At 34.4% G+C, this 24,970-nt stretch overlaps 1 protein-coding gene across 2 annotated transcripts in view; it reads left to right on the top strand.

Annotated features, from left to right (window-relative positions):
• Positions 1 to 24,970, top strand: part of SGCZ (sarcoglycan zeta) — a 227,650-nt gene that overhangs the window by 160,130 nt on the left and 42,550 nt on the right. The window contains exon 5 of one of the 2 annotated variants that reach the window (XM_059817946.1): positions 14,047 to 14,169. The exons of the other annotated variant lie outside the window; for it this stretch is intronic. Coding sequence (XP_059673929.1) covers positions 14,047 to 14,169 — 123 coding nt within the window. The remainder of the gene's footprint in view (positions 1 to 14,046; positions 14,170 to 24,970) is intronic. 2 annotated transcript variants of the gene reach the window in all.

Genomic DNA, 24,970 nt, shown 5'->3' with positions numbered 1-24,970 from the left:
AGAGTTGAAGGAGCGTGTGGACAATGCTCTCAGTCATATGGTTTAGTTTTAGGTACCCTGCGAGGAGCAGGGAGTTGGACTCGATCCTTATTGGTCCTTTCCAACTTGAGATATTCTATGATTCTATGATTCTTTCGAAGGGGTACAGAGTCCATGGAGGGAAGGAAGAGGGACAAGTAGCAGGTCTTCTTCAGGTAGCCTGCTGGAAGCCAGGCTTCAGGTGAAGCCTCAGGTCCCATCTGCTGACAGTTGGTGCTGGCAGGAGTAGCCAGGCACACAGAGGACTGGCTGCATGCTGGCTTCCCGCAGGATAACCTTCAGAAAAGCAGCAGCCACAGGCCTCTTTTCTCATGAGAGGGCAATAGTTAATGTTCTATACCCACTGGCACTTTAGAGATGATGGGAAAAGGATGAAAGGGAACACTAAATCAGTGTTTTCCAGGCAGTGATTGTGGAGGGGGAGCAAGAGTGCAGCGGGGACCCTGGGCAGAGGGGTGTCTGATACGCTAGGTATGAGCCTCAGTGCCTTAGTATTTCATCTCAACGCTAACTTTGACTCCACAGCATCTGTAGTGAGACTGGACATACACTGAAGTATGTTTCAATTATCAACAGCTATTTTGCCAGCAGTACAGCAGTCCTCCACTTACTTTTCTGCTTTATAGGCTTTTTATTTTACCTCATTGTATTTTAAATGCAAGTATGGATGTTTCCACTGTTTCTGAAAAATTGGCACTGAAAACTAGGAAAAATAATATTCTGTTTCAGTTCTCAAATATTTTATCCTCAATATTAAAATACATTAATTTTTTTTCACCATACCATACCAGAGCACATGAAACTGCAAGCAGTGGTTGGATTTATCTGTAGAAGTAGAGTGTGAGTGGGAAGAGGTCTTTAGTGGTTTGCATGGTGGTACACAAGTGTTACTGTTGAAACATTAATCCGTTGCCATCTGTCCTGCTGTTGTTACCCACATGCTGTTGACCAATACAGACAGCATAACTACCACCAAAATGTTCAGAGCAGAGAAGGAGAAGTGATTTCCTTTTGTAGGAGAGAGATCCCAAAAGTCAAAGAAATTTGTTATTTGGAGGTATTTAAGTAGGTTTTGAGGGCTACAGCATACATCTTCAAAAGATGGTTCTAATTCTTTGTCTTTAGCTTTATCAACTGCTAATACTTCATTTAACTGCAAAAACAGGTGCTATGCATGCATTGTGACATTCACAAGGCTGCTGCTGGGTGCTAAGCATTATTAAATTACCTAGAGCATCTGGACCTTTAGCAAGTCCCTGACAGGACATTAAGATTTTATTTTTACCCCTTTTTTTTCCCCTGATGTTCAGACAGCTCATTAATATTGGTAAGAATGTATTATTCTAATAGGAGTGGCTTAGGTGAAGGACAAAATAAGGGCAAATAAATGAGAAGACTTTTAAAACGTAGTTAAATACAAAAACATAATTAAAAAAGGAAAGAGAAGAACAGGGAGATCTTTCTGATGTTCTCCTTAACTTCAGAGCTACAGAGAACACTTGGAAGAAAAAACTCAACAGCATGCTGCTGCTGTTAAAGATGTTGAAGTGACAGCAAAGAGATTTATCAAAAATACGGGTGAGAAGTAATTTGATTGTAGACTTAGAGTCTTTATTCACTTACGTTATCTTTAAAAAGTCTGAGTCCTATCAGTTATGCTACTGAGCCAGCTATAGGAAATTAGCCTGTTTCTATATGTGAAAGAGATTTTTGCAAGTGGATAGTCAAGCTTCAAAACATTTGACTGTCTGTCCATGAAAATTATTTGTCCATACAAGAATCATGAACCTCTTAGATCACAAGCTCTATTTCATATCTATTAGATGACTAGTATTAATAAATAAAAAACCTTCTAGTTTTCAGAATTTCCTCTCACATGTCTTTACACTATCAGAAATTGCATCTCACTGTTATGTTACAATTATTGTGTGTGTTTAAAAACACTAATGTCAAAGTTTACTTTCTATTTATTGCACTGCTTTGTCTGTGTCCTATAAAAATATGCAGTTCCAAAACCAACTTCAATGTATAACACTGAAATTTTAATAACACACTGGAAAGTACCAGTTAATATCCATAACTAGAACATAGCTGTTTGTTGTTGTTCTTTATCAAGATAATTATGTTTATTTGCCTTTTAATTATTTTGCCTCCATTCAGAACAGTATGGAGTTTCAAATTCCATATTATGCCAATATTAGAGATGCTTAATTGTGCCATTTGTACATGAACAGAGCTGTCTTCATGTAATTTGTCTCAAGCATGTACAGGACATTTAAAGGTATATTTAATATGGATATTTAAAATTTCTATAATACATAAATGTATCTCTGAAAATACCTTCTTTTTCCTTAGGTTACTCTTTAGGTGATAAATATTGCAGTTGCGTGTGAATTGTGAACAGATGGCACTGAATTAATGATTAGCTGAATATTCTAAAATTTCAACTAGATTTCTTCCTGTGAAGAAAAGCATTCCATAAATCTGAAATTAGTTAGTCACTGGGAATAGTTATCACTCACTGAATCACTAACATCAGTTACATATATCAAAATAATACAGAGTGAGCATTTCTTTTCCAAATCAAAATTAAGGACTATATTGGCTTTAAAATAAGTTATTCCAACATTAGAGACCCAAATCTTCATGAGTTCCCTTTTGTGATGTTTTGGACAGATGTTTTGTTTGGAGAAGCTGTTTTGTTGCTCTTCTCTCACGTGCATTACCAAGGCACCTGGACTCTTTACCACCTTAAAGTTGTTAGACACTGAAATCATCCTACCCATTGTGCTTCTGGTTTTCTATTATGGAAGAGGATGACGGGATGGTTCTGACACTCTTTCACTCTTTTAAGAAGGAAAGGGAAATTTGCTAATCTTCTGTCGTCTCTAGTTTAGTCTTTTCTGAGTCTTCGTTTGCTTGTTTGGGGTTTTTTTGTTGTTTGGTTTTAACTTCTTTTCTCTGTGGAACTTACGTATGAAGCCAGATGCTAATTTGCCACATCTATTTTTCTCTGCGGTGGAGTGATTCTAGTTGGCTTACCATATTGCTAAAGCAAAAGCTTTCAGCAAGTTCAGACAAAAATTCCACCTATGCTGCAGGTCTTGCCTCTGAATTTATACATCCATCTGCATCTAGGTTAGATTTCTTTCTGGATACAAAATCATACATTCCTTTGAGGACACTTCAGATTTCCCCATGATACTAAACTTGTTCCTTTACCATAAGATCCTACTCCCAAGGGTATCAATATAGACTTTCCAAGTGATGTATTTGAAAGGTATATAGTCTGGGAGTGATTCAAATCACAGAAAAAGACACAGAATTTAAGTGGCTAGGAATCTGAGGTAGATGTCTTCATCTGTGAATTGAATTACACCTTCTGTGTTACAAGTCAACAATGAACTCCATTGAGAACCTTAATCAGAAGAGACGCTTCCAGAAGCTAAGAGCCCAAATCTGCTTTTATCCTGCTTCTGCAGCTTTCCTGGCCCTTGTTTCACCATCAAGGGCAAGGAGACAAGTAATTTCCTAAATGGGTAGTACAAAAATCCTGAGATCTGGGCTAAGCTATCATCATCTTCTGCTATCATCATAGAGGATGCTAGTTGTTCAGAAATCTGCAAATGCAGTTCACTGATCTACCAAGTAGCAGAAGGGTATTAGATTATAATTTTCTGGTCATCAGGCTATAATTTTTTACTCTTGTTTTACTACCCAGTGGTTGCCTTTTTGTGGATGAATCCTGTGTATCTTTTAATATTTTGCATAGGTAAATTCAGCATATTTGTACTCTCTAGCTAAAGCAGATAATCTGTGAAACAGTCGCTTTGGAAAAAATAGATTTTTCTAGTCCTCCCTATGTTATAGCTATCAGTGTTTAACTCATTTTATAAAAATGTAAACCATATTTTTTTTAACATTCCTTTTCCAAGAAAGCTTCTAAGTACTCTATATCCTTTGTTTCAGTTTTCTTTTCTCAAAAGATTAATTCAATTATTTATCTCAAAAAGTTTAATTTGCATTCAGAAACATTTTAACAGTCTAATTCAGTACATTGTGAATAATATTATACAATATTTTCTAGTTATATTTGAAGTCCATGGAAAACTGCCAAAAGCATATGGAAAAACAACTTGTATCTTTTTAATAAAATCTGGGTAAGGAACCGTTAGGTGACATGAATGTATTTCACTTCATTCAATTTCATTTCCAGTCCAGTTCACCTCAGAATGATAAACCAGGCAGCACAAAGGTACTTGCACTATTAGCAATTATTTTAGAGAGTAAGCAGATGAGAGATACGGTCTCAAAGGATGCAAACATATCAAACATCAGATCTGTTCTTAAGAAAAGAAAAAGGCAAGGTTGTAGAGATTTACATGTAAGTGATTTTCAGTAGAATTTCTGGGAAATATTTAGAACATTGAATAGAAAAGTCAGACTAAAATTCTGACCTAAAGGAAATATATAATGATAAATAGAAACAGTTTTAGAGAGGAATGAATGACCTTATGATCTGCAAGATGTTATATTTCCCAAGGAGAAATGCAACGTTCCTGTTTTGTGTTTGAGTTTCATCTATGTAATGAAGAAATTTCATACACCCCTTAGTGTCTTGTGCGTGCTTTTGCTATTTGATTTGAATGTGCTGTTCATCAAGCACAGCATGTAGTCAGGTATCTCATACTATATATTGTTCTGTCTTTTTTTAACTCTCATTTATTTTCAGTGAAATACACTGTAAATAATATACTTCAGTTACTTAGTAGGTAACTGGAATTTCATAAAAATGTAGTGGCCAAACAACGTAACAGTAACCTTATAGCCTAACTCAGCTAACAAAGACAATGGAAACTTTCCCACTGATTTTGTATGGAAATGTAATGCACAGGCTGCTTCACTAAGCCTCAGCTTCCAAAAGGTATATGATCAGTTTTGTAAATTATTTTAGTTGTAAAACACAATCGCATCACAGAAAGATGAAAATTCCAAGGTTGAGGATAATGCTGAGAACTTGGAAAATTCTGTTAGGATTTAGTACTATTCAGGTTGCATTCATCATGAGGAAGAAAAATTGATAAACTTTGTATTCCCATTCACACTTTGGACTACTCCAAAATACATTAGAGTTATAATTAATTCATTTGCATTAGCTGGACATTTGAGCTTGTCAGTGAAAACTAAGTTGATAAAGGCAACTATAAGAATTTAACATAGTGTGGCTATTTACTGATGTCACAAAGAAAGATTCCTGAACAATAGAGGAAAACATCCATAGGAAAGATAATGCAATAAGGCTGGTAATAAAAATAATAGATATTTATTTATAATTTAATATCTTTATTATTTACTTTGTATTTAAATATTTTTTCATTTAATAATTTAATTTTAAATTTAGCCATTTCTATGTACTATTTACTTTAAATATATTTATATTATATATCACTTAGATATGTTTATAATACATTTATAGTATTATGAGAAAAATCAGTCAGATAAGAAACTCATTATACTCACCACAAGCCTCAATTCAACTATCTAGCTGATGTTTTGAATAAACTACACTTAATGAGATTATAAATAGAGCAAAACATACAGTCTGAAGTCTTACACGTATAACTGGGTGCCTGGCATATCTTCCTTTGGCTTCCTTAGCTTTCCTATGTAAGGACCCATATAAGTGATTAAGATACGATAGCTAAAGTTACAACCTGTCAGCTGAGCCACAGGAGCAGAAAATGCATATGCTTTTAGCCATTACAGAAGCAAAGTAAATGTGTGAACTTAAAGCTCAAGCAACCTTCAAGAAGCACATTTTACTTTCATTCATCCATGTGTATTGCTCATAGCTGATGAAACCTATGGACAGCTGTATCAGGTCAGACCAAAGGTCTGTTTAGCCATGTAATTTCTGGAAGTCTCCAATAGAAAATACCACGCGATAGGGATAGTAGGAGGAAAAGCACAGGTTTGCTCTTGTGCAATTGTGGCCTCGTATAGAAGTAGCATGGAGGGTGCTGTCTGCTGCAACTTTTATACGACTTTCATATATATTTTCATAACCGGGGTTCCATTACCAAGATGCACCAGGAAGGCAGACTGAGAGAAGGATGTATTCTATCCATCGTGAAGGTGACAGGCAACATTTTAGGTGTATCTTTTCATGAAGTTCCTAGAAGTAAAATCTGCCCGGGAGGGCAGAATTTTCCTGTGATCTTCCATTTGACCAAGTCCTAAACCTGTAATACCACCAGTCTTTTATGGATACCAGTGGGTCTGTAGATCATGAAGAAGGAAAAGCCATGCTACCACCATACCTGTTGTCTGATTCGGATGGTTCTGCTTAATTTTCTTTGTTCATATATATTTCTCTTATATAAATGCATGGCTTATCCCTATGCTAATAATATATGTTGACAGCTGGTATTATTCAGTGTAGTCTGATGCTAGAAAAGGTAACATATATGTGCACTGCTTCTTCTGGCCTAGCACTTGCTCCAGTTTCCCTTGTCTGAGTAGGTAATCATTCAGACCAGGAAACGTCGAAGGTCAGCCTCTCCTAAAAGTAGTAGCTTTCTCACATCTCCATAGCATGGCCATCAACTAATGACAGACCCAGCTAGGATTTTTTTTAACTGCTACTTTCAACCTTTTCTGACATAACGAAGATGGTCCCTTCCCTTCCTCAGCAAAGAGAACACAGAATATATTCTGATTGCCGTGAATGTTTTCTTGTGTAGATGTCTTGCTTTCAGCTGAAAGCTCTCTTTATTCAAATTCCTCAATGCTTCTATTCAGCTGGCATGAGTCCTTCATTTGCATTATTAGATTTGCATTCACTGAAAAATTTCTGAGACCTCTGGTGGCCAAAATAATATAATATCTAACATTCCTATGAATATTAACAAAATTTTATCTAGATGTATATTTCACAAATATTGATTTTAGACCCGGATGGGGGTTGAATCTTTATTAAAAATGCTTTATCTTTTTTATCTCTGACCTCAGAAGCATCAACACATTCTCATAAAAGTAACTTTCTTTGTCATCCAAAAATACCCTGCATTTAATAAATGTTTAAATAACCCATTTTTCATTGAAGAATCAGAAGACAATACATTGAATTTCATTATGCATTATGCATCTTTGCATTTACAAAGATCATAAATTCATGGTAATTCCCTTTGAATTCTAGGCCCTATATTTAATTTAAATTGGTTGATTTCTTATCTGTTTCTGTGTCTGAATTTGTTGTCTGCCAGGTGGACATGGAAGGTGATTTAGAAACCAGACGCAACTGCTAGTGTTCATCTATATCTGATATAAGCACACAAAATGTCTTTATCAACAGAAGAGAAAAAATGTAACTTCTTGTGTATTTGGTATTGTTGATAGTTACTATTTCTCATGTATCTCAGTTTCAACTTATGTTTCAGTAAGTTGAGAATGAATGGAAATGCACTGTAGATGGCTGGATACTGTCCAGAAGGCAAAGCAAAGCATATGTTAGCTTCAGTCTGTTTTTAACATTTCTGTTACTTTTATTGTTGTTGATAGGAGCGGGAGTGGAGTGCTTTACTGCTGAGAAAGAAAGAACATACAATCTTGATATATAGGGTTAAAGTCCCAAACTTATTTTGTATGCTAAGTGAGTAATGAGCAGTATTAGATATTCTTAAAATTCTAAAAACTAAAGTAATGTTTAGGTGGAAACTGTTGCAATTGGGGAAATTATAACTTTTAGTTTGTCTCTCTTGTTTCCATAGTAATGACTTTATACATCACCATTTATGTTCACGAGTATCATACAAGCATTATTACTTCTATTGTATCATCTTATGGAAAATCAGAAGGGAGACGAACTTTGTGGAAAATAGGAAAAAAAGGACTTCAAACCTGAATATCCTTTCCCACAGTAAAAACCATGGTACAGTACATTCATTATAAAGCAAAACATGCATAAACACAGAATTAGTTGAGAAGAGGTTCAATCTGCTGGTAGGGGAAATCCGAACTGGCCAGCAAGCTGTAATGACTGTACATGCTCTCCAAACAGTGAAAAAACCCACTATATGCTACCCAGGATGAGCAGCGATTTCCAATCGCTCCAATAAGCTTTTTCGTGATGCCAAAAAAACCCCATTCAAACTACCTATGCACACTTATCGCATACAGAAAATTTGATGTCATCTCTTAATAACAACCACCAACAGTTTACACTTCTATCGGTATTATACAAATCAAGATTTTTACCTGATGAGCATTAAATTTCATTTGGTAAATGGAATGTGTTTACCCTTCCATCTTTAAAATTGTGTCTTTATAGTCATATCTAAACCTTGAAAGACTGGTGAGTTCTTGGTAGTATTTATTATAATTCCAACTAGTGGTTATAATTTGTTTTCCTGAATAATAATAAAGTAGTGCAAGGCATCATTGACTTTGACAAGCAAAATGTTAAAAGCATGCATTCTTCATGGTTGTTATTATGGTATTACTTAATAAGTAAGTCAAGCTAGACACTGTACAAATTCAAAATAGACACAGTTCTTGTCTTGAAATTTCATCTCTATTAGTGTTAATCTGGGTTAAAGTACTATAATTTTCTGTATCCATATTGAATGTACTGCCCAACATTTTCATTTAACACACATTCACTATAGCTAAAATGAATAATTTTATGCTTTGTACCATTTTTAACGTATCTGGTTTAATAATAGTTTTGATTATGCAACCGCTGTGCAACACGCAAGTGTTACAAACCATCATTATATACAATGTATGGACAAATATGAATGTTTTTTCATCTATATTCTTTAAATGAATGGAATTTCACAGAAACTTCATAATTTAATTCAGTATTATAAAACTGAATTTACAAGTAAATAATTTTCCTGGACACAAGGTGACAAGAGAGTTTGCCATGGACATCCCTTGATCCTGATTAAAGCTATTAAGAAGCTGACTGCATCTCTAGTATGAAGTAGGTTAGTAGTGCAGTATAAAGTATTACAGCTAGAAAGCTTTTCAAGTAGCCATATGTTTGGAATAAATTACCTTTCCAAACAAAATTTGGAAGATAGATTTTCTTGCATGTTTCTCTGGACTGTTTCTCTTGCGTTATTCAAGCAGATATGATTTGCTGAAAATAACCATAGTGGATCGTGTGATTGCTCTACAAGTTTGAGGTAAAAATTTCAAAATATTTGCTTTGTTCACACACAATATTCTAAGAGGTGATTCTCTCATCATTTTTGTTAGTAGTACTATTAAAGACTCAGACATTTTGAGATGTGTACGTTTGTAGTGTGTTTTTGGAATACAGCAATTTGCCTTACAGCTAAGAAGATAATACACTAATACATTGCACATGCAAGTGCTTGCTCTTACTTCAACTGGGAAATGAAAATGTAATGAAACAGAATTCCATTTTGATAGCATTGATTACTCTGTAGGCAGTTTAACTTTTCAAAACCATTTTCATAACATTCACATCTGGTTCTACGTCAAAGAGACAAACTTAACATATATTACGTTTTGTTAGTAATCTCTCAAGTGGCTTGAATACACTAACCACTGTTTCAGCAATAAGTCAGTATTATAAAGTGATGCATTGTTAAGTCCTGCGTGCAACATAAAGTTAAAGCCCATTTCTTTTAGCATAAAAACGTAGAGTTATATCCTGTAATGATATTTTGGACTAGCTGAATTCTAGGTATACTTTTATACAATGTGATGCTGAAGAAGCACAAATGCTGAGCACCTAAAATATATGCATTTCTTTGTAGAAGTTGCAGATCATTGTTCTGTAAGTCATTCTTCATGAAAAGCTGTATTATCCTAAATACATCAAAAGTTTTAAAAGGCAGTTATTGAAACATGGGCTGTCACTTGCAGTGATATATAATGAGTAAAAATGTGCCAGGTCTTTTTTCTCTTTGTTTTCTCTCACGTTCTCTGTTAATCCCTTTTCTTCACAGAACTAACAACTTTCATGTGTGTAAATTAACAGCATCACAGTACTTATAATGCCACTTTCTTTTAGACAGCTAAGCAGTCATCAGCTCTTAAATAAAGATGAAACTAGTTAGTATTAAGTTATTTGTGATTATCCTTTGGTTTCCTGACCTGTAACTATGGTTGCAGCACAAGGACACATCCAACCTTCCACCTTTTTTTCAGCTTTCCTTTCCTTTCCCTGCAGGATGCTGCTGCTGTTGTCAGGCAGGCAGCACACTGTGGTGGACTCCTTGCTTTGCAACCTATCACTGTGAAAAAGCAAGTCTCCTGGGCCATGACAATAAACACTGGTTGTATTGTATTATTTTTTTACTAATCAGTTGAGTGGAGTGTTTTGTTTTTCATAGAATCATAGAACAGTTTGGGTTGAAAGGGACCTTTAAAGCTCATGTAGTCCAACCCCCACTGCCATGAGCAGGGACATCTTCAACTAGATCAGGTTGCTCAGATCCCGGTCCAAGCTGACCTTGAATGTTTCCAGAGATGGGGCATCTACAATATCTCTGGGCAACCTGTTCCAGTGTTTCACCACCCTCATCGTAAAAAATTTCTTCCTTACATCTAGTCTGAATCTACCCTCTTTTAGTTTAAAACCATTACCCCTTGTCCTATTGCTACAGGCCCTACTAAAAAGTTTGCCCTTTGTTATGTTCTCATTACATGTCTCCATAAATGACCATGGTATTTTTACAAACAGCTCTCCAGACAATACTACACGTAAAGCAGAATGTACTCAGTCTACCTGTGTTTATTACCTGTTATAGCACAAATATCCTGACTGACCTTTATCTAGATGTTGTAGGAGGGATTTTCAGCTTTTTGTCCTCAGATTGTTCCCCCAAAACTTAACTGAAGTATGGTCTCTGACTGTTGAAATGAGAATCAAGTGGTCTCCCTCCACCTCCTTGCTGCAGAAATTTACAAAATGATTGAAAACTAGATTTGTGCAGAAAAATAAATACACAATTCCAGAATTGCTTTGAGATTTTGAAATGAAACTTGTGACTAAAACAGGAAAAATGATTGCTTTCAATTTTTCCTCAAAGGAATATATTTTAGCTCAATTTTTGTACGGCTTTCATAAATTTTGCATTAAATTAATGCCTTTTAATTGTATGCCTTTTAAATATTTCAAAATGAGGAACAAACATTTCCAAACTAAAAGTAAATGCTGTTCCAAAAGCATATCAAAGTGGAATGTTTTGATAGCATCAGAAATTTTTTCAATTCTGAACAAAATTTCAACAGAAGCAGTAAGAAAATATCTATCGATTAATTAGAGCTAGACACTGTAAAAGGCATATGTAAAATGTAAATGTTTTCTCTGCTTACCATAGTAAGGCTATTTGATTTTGAACCTTTGAGCGTACGATTTTATTAGAGTAACCTAAACAACTTAGTAGCGGGTGTCTTTTTTTCCTTTCCAGAGAACGCGGTGGCAAAATATCAATGATACACAGAGAGGGCACAATTGTTCTTCCAACTATAATGAAATGGCTAAATAGCAGCATGCATTCTTATTTCAAATATGAAGCTACCACTTATTTTGTCATCAATAATTTTAGCAATGACTTTGATGTTATCTCAGGCATCTTCCTTCAAACCACAAGGTTTCTGGAAGCACTTATATTCAACAGGAAAGCATTGATTTTTTTAGCCTCTACAGGTCTTCCCATTCCAAACCATGAGAATAAACATTTTTTGTGCAGCAATATCTAAAGAAGATTACATCTTGGTTTTACTATTGCGAACAGTGTTTGTTCATGACTATCATATATCATTTTCAGCACTGAATCATGGCTGTGTGTAAATTATCAGTGGATCATATAATCTTCAAAAGTCATCTATAAAAGGCCATCTGTAATTTCTGCAAGTATTTTAAACCAGTCTAAAATTTATTATATTTTCTCCCTCTTCCAAATGAATTAAATAGTAATATTATCTGGTTTACTACAGTTCTTACAATAGTCTGAATTATGTGGTCATCCCAATTTCATAGAGTAACTGGATATAGTCAAAAACAGTATAATTTATTTTGCAATGGAATTGTTTTGCAAAACAACATATAAGCTTAACATATTTGTAAACTAAGAAGTAAAATTTAAAAAATTGATAAATTGACCTTCTACTTTCCTCTTGTGTTTCTGCCACTGGACTGGTTCACAAGAGTTTATTGAACTCACCAGAGGCCTGATAATGCCTAGATCTCACTGGGTTTCATAAAATAAGCATTTATATAACAAATAAATATAAATACGTATTTAACAGCTTTTTAAAACAATATCTTTACCTGTGACGGTGCGAAAGAACAGAGTGTCTTTCCAAACTGTATTGCTAGCATGCCTCACTAGCTAAATGCTAGCATTTTAAACAAATAATTCAGGTGTGCCTGGGGGCAACACTATCAGGGACGCCACCACTGATCTTTGGAAAGTATTTAAGAGTAATGGATTAATTCAGTAAGACACTATGTGTGAATATATATTGTGATTACATTTATTGTTATACCTTTTACTAGTGAGTATCCTGGAATGTTTGTGAGCTGTAGGGTTTGTCCCATAGCTAACATTAGATTATCTGAAATCTGTCCCTGTCTGTCTTTACAAAAATTTAGTATTAGCCAACAACCTGTTTATCACATTTAAAAAAAAGTTCAATTGTACAGAGAAAGGGAGAAAGTACCATTTTACACTTTTACAACAGAATAAACATGTACAAAAACTTCAATAAATTGGGGCACCACAATTATTTTTATAATTCCTTTTCATTTTCTTTTTACATTCATGAATTAAAAATAACCAGAAATTTTTCACAGTACAAATGTAACTTCATCTGAAAGTAAGGGGAATTGTTGTTTTGATTTTACAGCTGATTCTTCAAATTAAGGGCTGCTATGGCAATTCCTCATCCAAAATTGTGTATCACAGCTTTTATATTTCTCATTATATATTTTGATAATATGCATTTGCATATTAAACTGAAAACTTCCACATTATGGAAACAGGTGTTTTGTACAAACCTATAAGCCAGATTGATAAACTGAAATGGATTTCTTTGTCCATAATGCCTTCCCCGTAATTTTTACCCACAGAGATTGATGGGTCATTCCAGGTGTACATTAGAAATGTAATTAGGGATCAATGAGAAAATTATCAGTTGTGCTCCATGCAGTTCACTGCTTTTCAACCCCATTTTCAGAACTAAAGTTTTGCTTTTGCTTATTAATAAAATAAAAATTTTCAGAAACTATTTAGCAGACAAAACACTGAAGCATAAGGATAAGACCTGACATTGAAATGCATAGTAAACTTAACAGAGTTTTGGTATCTGCAAACTTTTTTTATTGCACTGTTAGATGCAATTCCATAGGTCTGTTTGATTTCAGAATTATTTTAGGGTTTTGGAGCTTTGAGACATTTGGGAGTTTTGTTTCACAGAATGTGAGATAAATTGTGATATCTCAGTTCACCTTTTTTGTTTGTTTTGTCGGGTTTTTTTTTTTTTTTGTTATTCCGCTGTTCAAGTCTGCAGTCGAACTGAATGAAAAACACCCTTTTCTGCTGTGTTGGTTTGTTGGTTTTTATGGAGTAGGCTCATACGTTATCTTTTTTTCCATTGGCAAGAAACTGCAATTAAAGATGAGCAAACCCCAGAAAGCTCTGTCTGAATTGGCATTTCAAGAACTCAGAGTTTACATGCATTCTAAATTCTAGTGTTGACTTCTACACATGACACTGAAATAGATGTTTTTCATAGTTACTTTAAATTCTATCCTGATATGCAATAGTTAAATAGTTATGATGTAAATTAATTTAACAATATTTTATAATATAAATTACCTAATAGGCTTACAATAAAGCCAAGTATTTTATAAAAGCCTCATCTATTCAATATTCGATATGTTTTGGATATTCCATGTTTGCTGATGATTACTTTTATTCTTACAAAACATCTTAGATGAAATATTCACTTCCTGGATTTCAGGAGCTGATGCTGTGGAGGCCCAGTGTAAGAGATTTGAAGTAAGGGCAAGTGAAGGTGGAAAAGTATTGTTTTCTGCAGATGAAGATGAGATTGTCATTGGAGCTGACAGACTGAAAGTAACAGGTATGGTAATAATAAAGTTTCTAAGTGGATGTAAACTCTCTCTTTTTTTTTTTTTTTTTTTTTTTTTAATACCCTTGGTAATAATTAATCTATCAGTCTTCTACAAAATTTTCATCCACTGGAGAGGAAAAAGTCTTCTCATCATCAGTGATTGCTTGACCAACCAAGAGGTATTGTATAATCTAAAAATCAATTCCTCTGAAGGCAGATTTTAATTTAAACTCTGAAGGACTAACTGTGGTACAAATCACCCTTACCACAGTGATTTGGCTTTTATATGTTACCATTAAGCAGTGTTTTGTGGTACCTATGCCATTTGTTTAGGCAATGCCCCTTCATAATGACCTTTGTTTTTTCTGTATAAAAAGTATCAAGTCTAACTTCCATGTGAATTAAGGGTATGTACTCTGCATTACTTCAGGAGGCTCAGCTGAAGTTAGTAAGTAGAAACCTTGTCTTGACTTGAACATTTATTCAATAAAATAAGAAAAAAAATTCTCATTGGTCTTTTACTGTCATTGTTACATATATACTTATCAGTAACTCACTTGATAGTAGAAATGTGTTAGCTTATAAAAAAAAAATTGGTTACCTAAGTTTGTTTTAGATAAATGCTTTAACTTTGACTGCTTAATAAAATCCTATCTGACTTGAGATATCCACTCATAATCTAGAATAAGATACAAAACTTGAATTGCTTCACTAGTAAGTGGTGTTTAGCTTTAGGTCAGTCTATATCTGGGGATGCCTGCTTTACAGAGTTTGAAATCAACCTACTAGTTTGAAAGTTCAGTTGTGTAGAAAGTATAGATGGTTCTGGTTTATGATGATTATGATAAGATGTCCTGTTCTGGTCTGTAAAACTAAGAAATGCATTACTAGCAACTTCAAGCCTTTTAAAATAATATTAGTTAGTTCTACTTCTGTGTAATGCCAGATATGGCATTAAAATAGATCCAGGAAGCCCAGAGTCAAGCTATGACTGAACTTTCTTCATAAGCCTCAAGATTGTTGCTTGCCAGTCTATGTGGGATAACTTTTCTTCCCCTTTCATTCCTATCTGACCTCTGTCTATCTTCTCTAGCCAAGCAATCTGTTTTAATACTGCTAAATCAAAAGAAAAGCCTTTTACAAGCAAGTAGTTTAGTGATGTTGCAGTATCCAATATAATGCACTAAATTGTATCGGTTTACCAATTGGGGGTTAGGAGAGGGAGACATCAGTGTTTTGTTGTATCAGCAACAATTATTCATAGGTAGTAGTTGTACAAGAATTTTACCATAGTAAAACCCAAGACAGTAACGTAAGAAGAAAAAAGAGAATCATGCTGAATCCTGCTAAGGTTCAAGCTTGATCAGAATATTAAATGCTGAGAAAGTTAATCTTAAACATATAATTGACACAGGAGATTTCAAAGCATCTATCATAAGTTAAAAAGTAAAACATCTTACATATGGCACTGAGGATTAGATTTCCTGCCATTAAGAAATGTAATCACAAGTTACAGATGTCATGGTAATTTTTTTAGTTGAACTTCAAAAGTAAAACACAGCTCAACTATCTTTAACTTCAAAGTGTATTGAGTTCCCACAGCACCTGTTGACATTGGTGGTATAGAAAGCAGAACAACTAATGAAAATTAATTCAATTATGCTTAGCATGGGATATAAGATTGTTCCTTGTGAAAAGAACAGGAATTTCTCCTTAATTCTAGAAGTACACATGACTGTATGTGTATTTATATTAAGCTCAAATTTATGAAAAAAAGTAAAAAAAAAAAAGTAAAGGCTAGGAAAACCTAAGTTAATACTGCTTTGATATAGTCATCTGAGTTTCAGGGATTACTGTATACCTGTTGAGTCCTACCAGAGAATCTCACTACTAGAGTTGTTTGTACAAGTAATTGATTTTCCTTCTGTAGCTAAAATGAAAAATAAACAAGAGTTAGGATTGAATTTTCAAAGAAATTCTTTCATTGAACTAGAAAAAATATTTTAGGGTTAAAACAATAATAAAATTGACTTTAATTACTTGCACACACACACAAAAAGAAAGAGGCAGCATTTAAATATCACAAAGAAAATATGTATATTGGAGAATTTATCACGTTCTAAGTGTTGTCATTTAGGTCATGAAGTTAAATACAAATTATATTCTATTAAATAGCCCAATGTCCAACATTTCCGGCAGTTTTTTAGAAAAACATGTTCAGGTGTTTGTAATTGTAATTTGACAGAGTAATTTACTTCTAAAAATCACTTGAAAATTATTGTCTTCTTTCGTGTTTATTCAAAAGTCATTTAATGAAGTTGGGATCATTCTTTCTAATCTGGATAATCGCCTTGTCTTGAAATCAGAGTTTATTCGTAAACTATTTTAAAATGAGGCTATAAAAGGCTAGTTTCAAAATTTTATGCTTTAAATCCCTAGGGCCCACTTTAGGTTAACCCTTCCGTCATCTTGTTAGAGAAGAAAAATATTATTCCACAGAATGAAGGGAGGAGTATTAGATTTCTAAATGAATGAGTATTTCTGAAAGGCTTAGACAGAATAACTTCATATCCCAATTTCTGTATCCCTAAAAGGCTTTTTGCAGCGTAAGTACTAATCTGCAAGCCAAATAATAAAGCTATAATGAGACATCTATGCTTTACTGTTGATTTCACCCTAAAGCTGAAATTATTTAACATATATGTCCCAATGGAGACTAAAAGTTGTATGATCCATGCAATCTCAAGAAAAGCATTTTTTTTTTAAAAAATCTCCCACAGGGTAAAAAAAATATAATTCTACGTTAATGGAAAAATAAAATAACAAAATCTTTCTTTCATATAATAGCTCTTTGAATTCTGTCCAAAGATTATGTGATACCTTTAAATTCTTCAGCAAACACATGAAAGGTGAGGATTCCCTGTGAGTTGCATCAATCAGACTGCATTACTCTCTAGGACATGATATGACTGATGAAACCTGGCAAGGTATCATAATGTCAAACATCAACCAGAATTTTATTTTAATGTGTTGTTTTGGGTCTGTGTTTTGAGAATCATGATGCCTTGGGGCGAGTATAGGAAAGGAGTTATGAAAGAACAGAGAAAAAAAAAAGAATATCAAAAAGCAAAAATAAGCTGTGCTTATTTGGAGATTAAACTCTCATATGTATTTACTTAAGTGTGGTATTACAATGAAAACCTGATTTTATTTTCTTGCTTAGCTATGAATAATGTCTCTTTGGAAACACTTCACTGTAAATGGGTCCAACGAATGATGCATTTTGGTAATTAATTTTCTAAAGCATGCTCATTTCAATGGCTTTTATAAGCCACTATGGCAGTGTAGGACTTACTTTATATGACTTTTTTCCTCAATTCAGAAGAATGCTTTTGTAATGCACAGCTTTAAAAAGCAATCTATCATAAGGCAGGATAAGAAATTCTTGATTAATAAAAACTTGAAAGATTAAGTTTACAGTTTCTCATTGATTATTTTTGTAGCATTTTTATTTGTAAATTTTTATATAGGTGGCCTGTTCACAAGAAGGGTACAGTAGAAACAGGCCAGATATCAATATATTTCCCAGATAAGAAAAATACAGAGTCAGAAGTAGTACTTTTTGTTTGAGATATTGCAGCTATATATTTCCCTATTAAGAGTCTTTCAGTTTAAAATCAGGTAGTTGGCGGATTTCATTTAGACTTCTTATTCTTCCTTCTATCGTTACTTTTGCCTTTTCTTTTAACTGTGTTAGCTCTTTTCTACTTTATCATTCAAGGAAAGAAGAAAAAAGGTTCAACTTTTGATTTGTTAGATAGAGCTGTTACAATTACAGCTGACTGTTGGCCCTTTGCACAGGGATGCCTCCTACCACCAAGTTTCATAGAGTTTTGTAGGGAGGGAAGAGAAAGGCATGATGCAGTAAACATATTGCCAAAGAGCTTGGAAACAAGCAGGAATGAGGAGCTGAGTTTCTGGTGGGGTCACAGGTTCCTTTCTGCACATGATTAAACCTTTCTCCATCCCTTATATTCACCCTGTCTCCATGAATGGTGGACGGCATCTATAGCATCGTGGAGTCTTCTTCACTCCATCTGCAGTTACAGAGCAAGTGTAGCTCTTTGACGTTTACTTGTATTATTTAAATCTTAATATGAAGTTTTCTGCCCTATGCTTTTATTTCATATTTCTTTTAATTACAATACCATCTCTCTGAGATACTCTTGCAGCAGAACTTGAAAACACTGTATTGTTCACACTTGTCGGTGAGAGTACAAGCATATATTGTGACTCAGTTTTATGCTGCCAGAGTACGTTTGAGAAAACAGATTAAGAAGTTCTAGCTCAATATACATTTTTCTGAGACACTGCTACAAAAGAAGGTTGTAATTCTTTCTGTAAAACTTTCACTGTATGTCTCTGTTAGTACAGTTTGTCTTCCTCTTTTTTCTTAAACCAAAATCGTAGTTAGCAGCTGTATAAGAAGTATTAAGCACAGTGGAGGTCATCTAGTTATATTCTAAGCAAAACACCTACTTTTTTGGACAACGTAACTGAGCTTTTTTTCCCCTATGACTTTTAAGTGAGCAAACTACCTCAAAGCTAAAAGCACATTATCAGAAACCTTTTTTTTCCATTAAACCTACAATGTTTTATCCAAATTATACAAACATTTTGCTTCTTTGAAAAGAGTATTTCTCTCTCTGATTTTTGAAGGACAAAAGACTGCAATTTAATTCTCATATTGTCTCCTACACGTTCTTCTGATCTATATACTTCACTCAGACTTGCTATAGTGTTCTTTATTTAACCATGATTTTATCTCTGACCCTTTTTCCAAGACCCATAAAAACAATAGCATAACTTGATTTGTTACAGGTTTAGATATATTCTCCTAAATTAGTTGTATTTGCACATATGGCTTTTTTATTAATCATGTTTAAAAAAAGGCAAGGCAAAAATGGATTTGCAAATTAAACCACATAGGTTTTCCATCAGAAGCCATTGCTGTTCTGCAGTCAAATCCAATTATGTTTTCTAGATGTAGCAAATAAGCCTTATCGCTTTTTCTAAATAACCCAGCCTAGACTGTTTGGAAAATTTTACACACATTTATGGAGAACTAATTTATTTTGTTTGTTATTACTTTCTTAACCGCTCGTTTATTTTCTTTCATCCCATATTGCTGTATGTCTGAGTGTTATAATCTGTTTTAGCACAGGACCTGAAGTCCTTTCTGGATAAAACTGAGTTTTGTTATAATGATAACTAATATGTTAACAGTAATATTTTTCCTCTAAAAATAAATAAGAGGATAATTAAAAACTTGTCTGTTAATGTTTTACCAAGATGTTAGTAATAGTTCTATAGAGTTCAACTGCTTCCATAATTTATTGAAACACAAAATTTTTCAGATCTATGGAGCTCCATGTCTGTATTGTGTGAGCTGATGTAATTAGCTGAAGATCACTTTGTTTGCATATTTCAAACATAATAATAGATCTCACTGTAGGAATTGGGATTGTAATAAGGCTTGCACGTGTTGCTAGCAGTAGTAGGAGAAACAAAAAGTAGAGGCATAAAAAATTTGCAGACCATTATGACCTCCTATGAGCCTTCTCCCTTATCAAATAGCAAAGTTATGTAGAAAGACAAGTCAGAGAAGGACAGGAGAGAGCATACTTCAGTTTTAGTGGAAAGTTTCTCAGATTAATAGGAGGACATGTTTAGGTCAAATCTACTTTGACGTCGGAACCGTGTCAGGGAAAAATCTGTGAAGGGCTGCAAGTATCTTTTTCGTTACACTAAAGTATATCCTTACAGTGGGTTCAGTACGGTTTTGATCAAAGCCATTTACTTCACTAGATGAAAGATGAGAGCCTTGATGTATCAAGGAAACTTCAGAAGATACCTACATACTTATATTCTAATAACATTCTAATAAAATCCAGAATTAACATGCAGAGGTATGCATCAGTACCTCAGTTTTGATTTTAAGGTTATGCTGGAGGACTCTGAGTCTGCAGGTAATTGAAATATACAAAGGTCTTCCAGAGTGGTTAAAATGAAATCATAAAGCAGAAGTGTGGCTTATGGCTATAAAAAGGAAATATGACAGAAATATGAGGAAATATATGTGAAGTGCAAATTAGATTGGAAAAGTAGAACTAAAATATTTATAACAAGTACTGAAATGTAGAGAAATAAAGGGTTATTTGATGTGTGTTGTTATTGCAGTAGGCGTATATCTAGTGCCTTCAGAGACTGAATAGGTGTTTCAGTATGAATGGGAAAGAAGATCTTGGATTTGCCACGTTGAATTGGTGGATTGTCATTCAGGACAGATCGAGTTTGGAGAGTGAAGTGGCACAAGATGAAGGGGAAGCACTTAATCACTTTAAGCTGGCTTACGCAGCCAAATTATGTGACCACAGTAAAACTACTGTATTTCATGTTGTAGTAAAAAGTTAAACCTTTAAGTAGATATGCCAGACTCTCTGTACCCTGAACAGAGAATGAACCAGAATTCTTTTATCATCATCTGTCAGTAACAAAAATTAATTACATGTATAGAATTTCTGTGTTTCCTCAGTAATGACTACATTAATATGTACCCCAAAATGTACTGGATGAAAAAGGTTTCTGATAAGCTTATTTAGATCTCAAGGAAGCACTTAACATCCAGACTTGTCTGTATGAGAGCTCTGATTGAAAGATAACATTATTGCAGGAGTCTAACCACTTGGCAACAGAGCAACCTGTCAGAGCATTACCCTTGAGGTACAACTGTAGAGCTAATTACAAGGATATATATGTGAGCTCCAAGCTGTCTATGAACTGGAAGTTTTATAGGCAAGCTAAAAGTGGGTGAGACTAAATAAATTTCTTATCCAGGACATTGCACAAATAGATTTATATCTTCTAGTTAAGGGTAGAATGCATCCAGCCAGCTCAGATTACAAGCAGTGTGTACTTACATCAGTCTGCAGGTGACTATGTAGATTGTTGGAGGACTACATTGACCTAAGGATAATAACAATTTGTTTGCAAAAGAAAGATTTTGATTTTTGGCACTTGAACAAAAACATGCCAAGGAACAGAACGATTGGTCTCAGGAATGTATGTAAAGAGAAAGAGCCTTGATAAAAAGTTTTTCTGAAAAGGGAATAGACTCAAAAGCAGATAAACATGGAAGCAGTTCTGCCAGCCCAGGAAAATATGTTCCATTTCTTACAGACATTCCACTGAAAAATACTCAACAAGGCTGTCCTATAGACAGAGACATAGAAGGAGCCAGCATATAGTCAGGCAGGAGAAGGGAAAAGGAAGGAAAAAAACCCTAGCAAAATGACACTTTTGATGTTTAGGCAGAAGAAAATCATCATCTACCTAGAGATTCAACCTTTCTATAATCCATGCTTTCTGAATGCCTCTCCTTCTGCATTCAACTTTTTTTTTTCCTTTTTTCATGATAACATCAGTTATAAGAGAAGACAGATTTTAATCCTTTCCTCTCCTTCTGGGCTGTAATCTATTTAATTCTATTAAATAGGGCTTATGTTTTTAAACTGATTCTATACTTGTCTGAGCTGTTCCTTTGCAGAACACAGCCAGCAGCTTCCCAAAGTTAGTGAAGAGAATATTTGCTCTGTTCTGATCCAGAGACTGATTCTAACTTCCAGATTGAATCTGTTTTTCAGGTTAAACCTTTGACACCAAGATTAAGTTATTGGATAATTTGTGACCAATGTAAGAATTAATATTTTTAGGAAAAACTGCCAGTATCTGCATCATGTTCCTAACCACATTCCACATTCCCTGTTGAAGGACTCTGCAGAGTCCAGAGATGCAACTTAAAGTAGTTCTAGTTTTGAAGGGTCTGAATTGCATGATACCAGGCAAATCTACATGGCCTATGTAAGGATCAAAGTCCAGGGGAAATTGCCTCATTATTAGTAAGCTGAGATAACTCTTAAATCAAACCAAAACAGCTTGTTTGGAAAACACATGCTAAACATTCAGAAGGTTTTGATGCAGGAACTGCATATGAATTGGGTTCAGATTTTGTAGTAAATTTCTAACTCTTAGAACCTGAGCTAAGCCTGACATTCGCATGCCCTCAGGCTCTGGTAGTTTTGAAAATGCACATTTAAATTACAGCAGTCAAAGCCGTCTTCATTTTTAAGATATAGCTACTCACAGCAGAGAAAGGTGAATCATAAAGGAGCTCCAGCATTCCCATTTTCTTTTTTTGCCTTAAAGTACTTGCTTGTGATTTATTTCTGCCTGGAAACAAAATTCTATTGTTGGAGAGAAGGGTCAGGCTGCAAAGCACTATAGGATTTAAGTTCCATGAAAAGAGTATTTGGTCCTACAATGATGATACTACAGGCCAAAAATATCTTGCTTTGTCCTGGAACAGTATTCTCATTAGATGCTAGAAGATGAGATCATTTGGATTTCAATTTGTAAAGCCTTCAGAATAGGAGGAATACTGTTGCTTTTTTAGGAAATATTGCAGGCATCTGACTTTTCCCAAACAATATACGGATGTACCTCTTACTGTGAGCCATGTAATGTATGTCAGAAGTGCATTTTTCTGAAACCACTACAAAGTGGCTTTTTTATTTTTACCTGATCTCAAGGCAAATTTTTTACCCAACTTTCAGTACAAGCTAATGTATTTAGTAGCTTTAAACTGCATGGTGATATGATACAACAATATGTCATGACATACACCATACTTTTGAAACTTATGTGAATGAACGGGAAGATTTTGACTCTAAATTTAGGTAGAAGGTAGCAGAAGGAGTAAATACAGAAATCCTCACAGGGAGGTACTGTTTGAGTCCATGGCAGTCACAGTTTGAAACAAAGCTTTACTCAGAGGGAAAGTTAGCAGATTTCCACCAGTAACATCTTGGACTTCATTGTTATCTGTAGATCTATTTATAAAGCAGGTATGCAGTCAAAGCTGTGAAAAACATAGATTCAAATAATTTCTGCTCTGCAATACATCTCAAAGCTTATTCATAGCAGACTCTTATAAGCTGGGAATAATTTTACCCACAGGAAGCAACTCCAGAAAAAAAATTATATCACCCACAAATATATGGCCTGCAGCCTTCAGCCTACGTTGTGAATTTAAATTCCTATCCTTGTGGTGGCTAATGATGAGTTTACAATTCACGGTGCCTGACAGCATTAAATTCAGCACACCTAGACACAAACATAATAAGCCATCATTTTGGCTCTAGAAAAATATCATCAATGTATATAGGCCTTTGTATTTGAATTAAAAGTATATACAATGTGGTTTTGCTCAAGGTTCAGAAAGTACAGAAGTGTGTAAGTGTGTATGAAGTTTAAGAAGTATAGATAGAAATGTATAAGAATTCAGAATGGGTAATGTAAATTCCAGAAAGACGAGTGGCAAGGATCAACATATATTCTATAAAAGAAATGAAATTATATGTAGTAAGAATCATCTCATAAAACGAGAATGAAGAAAAAATCCTCAATATCCAGGCAGAAGTGGGTGTATCTTAAGAATGTGTAACTGCCCTGAGATTCAAAATGCAAATGGATTTATGCTTCATGTGTATTGATGAAAGGGCAAAGAACCTATGTGGTAATGTTGACCACCAAACCGAAAAGATTATACAGATGAAGCTTTTTATAAACAAAAAGAGTCATCTAATGCAGAGTGCTTGGTGACAGCATTTTGGAATGTTTGGGGGCCTCTTGTTTCTTTTAACTACAGAGACAGATATCTGTTAGGAAAAAAAAAAAGATCAAGACACAGACTGTACAAAATATTTATAGATTATAAGCATGACACAGCTTTGAAAAAATAATGTAAAGAGGTAAGGAGTGTTGCAGATCAATGAGGAGGAACTGAGAATTTGAAGGTGGAAGGAAATCTGAGAGATGGCAACCAACATGTAATTAGAACATCCCCTGTTTGAAAGTTACAGGGAAAGACAACAGAAAAACAAAATTGAATCGACTTCCAGAGGTCAATTTTAAAATCTCAGAGAATTCATAAGTAAGATCCACAGGGGACTCCTCAGAAAAAGAGTTAGGAAGGATTTTGGATCACAAGCTAAAGAGCATCATGTGATGCAAGAAAGTCAAATATGAAGCTAGAATGTGTAAACAGAGGTAGACCCTGCAGATCTGCTCTATTCAACACTGGCAAGGTTCTCTCCAAAGTGCTTCGTCCAGTTTGGTGTACCATTGTTCAGTAAACATCTGGATAGAATCCAGAGCCATGAAATTGATTACTTGTCCAGAACATGATCTCTGAGGGAAGAGAGAAAAAGATGGTGCTGTTTATATTGAAGAAAAAAGTATCAAAGGGAATATGATATCAATCTTGAGGCCTTGAGAAAAACAAGGGATGCTCTCTATCAGGTTAAAAAAAAAAAAAAAGAAAAACAAAACTTTTTAATGGAAAGAATAGCGAAACACTGGAATAGTTTGGCTGTACAGAATGTAGAATTTCCTTCATTTTCTTCTACAGAACAAATTATGCCATCTGTTGAAGATTAGCTGGTTGATCCTGATTTGGTTTTGAGCTTAACGATCACAGCAAGAAATGAGCCTTAGAGAAGATCAGATATTTTCTTTTTATCTCTAGTCACAAGTCAACCAATATAGATTCAGTAAAATTTGTTCTTTCCAACCTTAGGAGATTAGAACCTTAGGTCCTACTCTTTGCAGCTGTCACTATTATAGGCAGGCACACTTCTCATAAGTTTCTGCTTGTTTAAAAGAAGACTTCTCTGTATTAATTTTATTTTAA

Source organism: Gavia stellata, chromosome 5, assembly GCF_030936135.1.
Source record: "Gavia stellata isolate bGavSte3 chromosome 5, bGavSte3.hap2, whole genome shotgun sequence".
NCBI lineage: Eukaryota > Metazoa > Chordata > Aves > Gaviiformes > Gaviidae > Gavia > Gavia stellata.
This window is presented reverse-complemented; position numbering and strand designations above follow the sequence as displayed.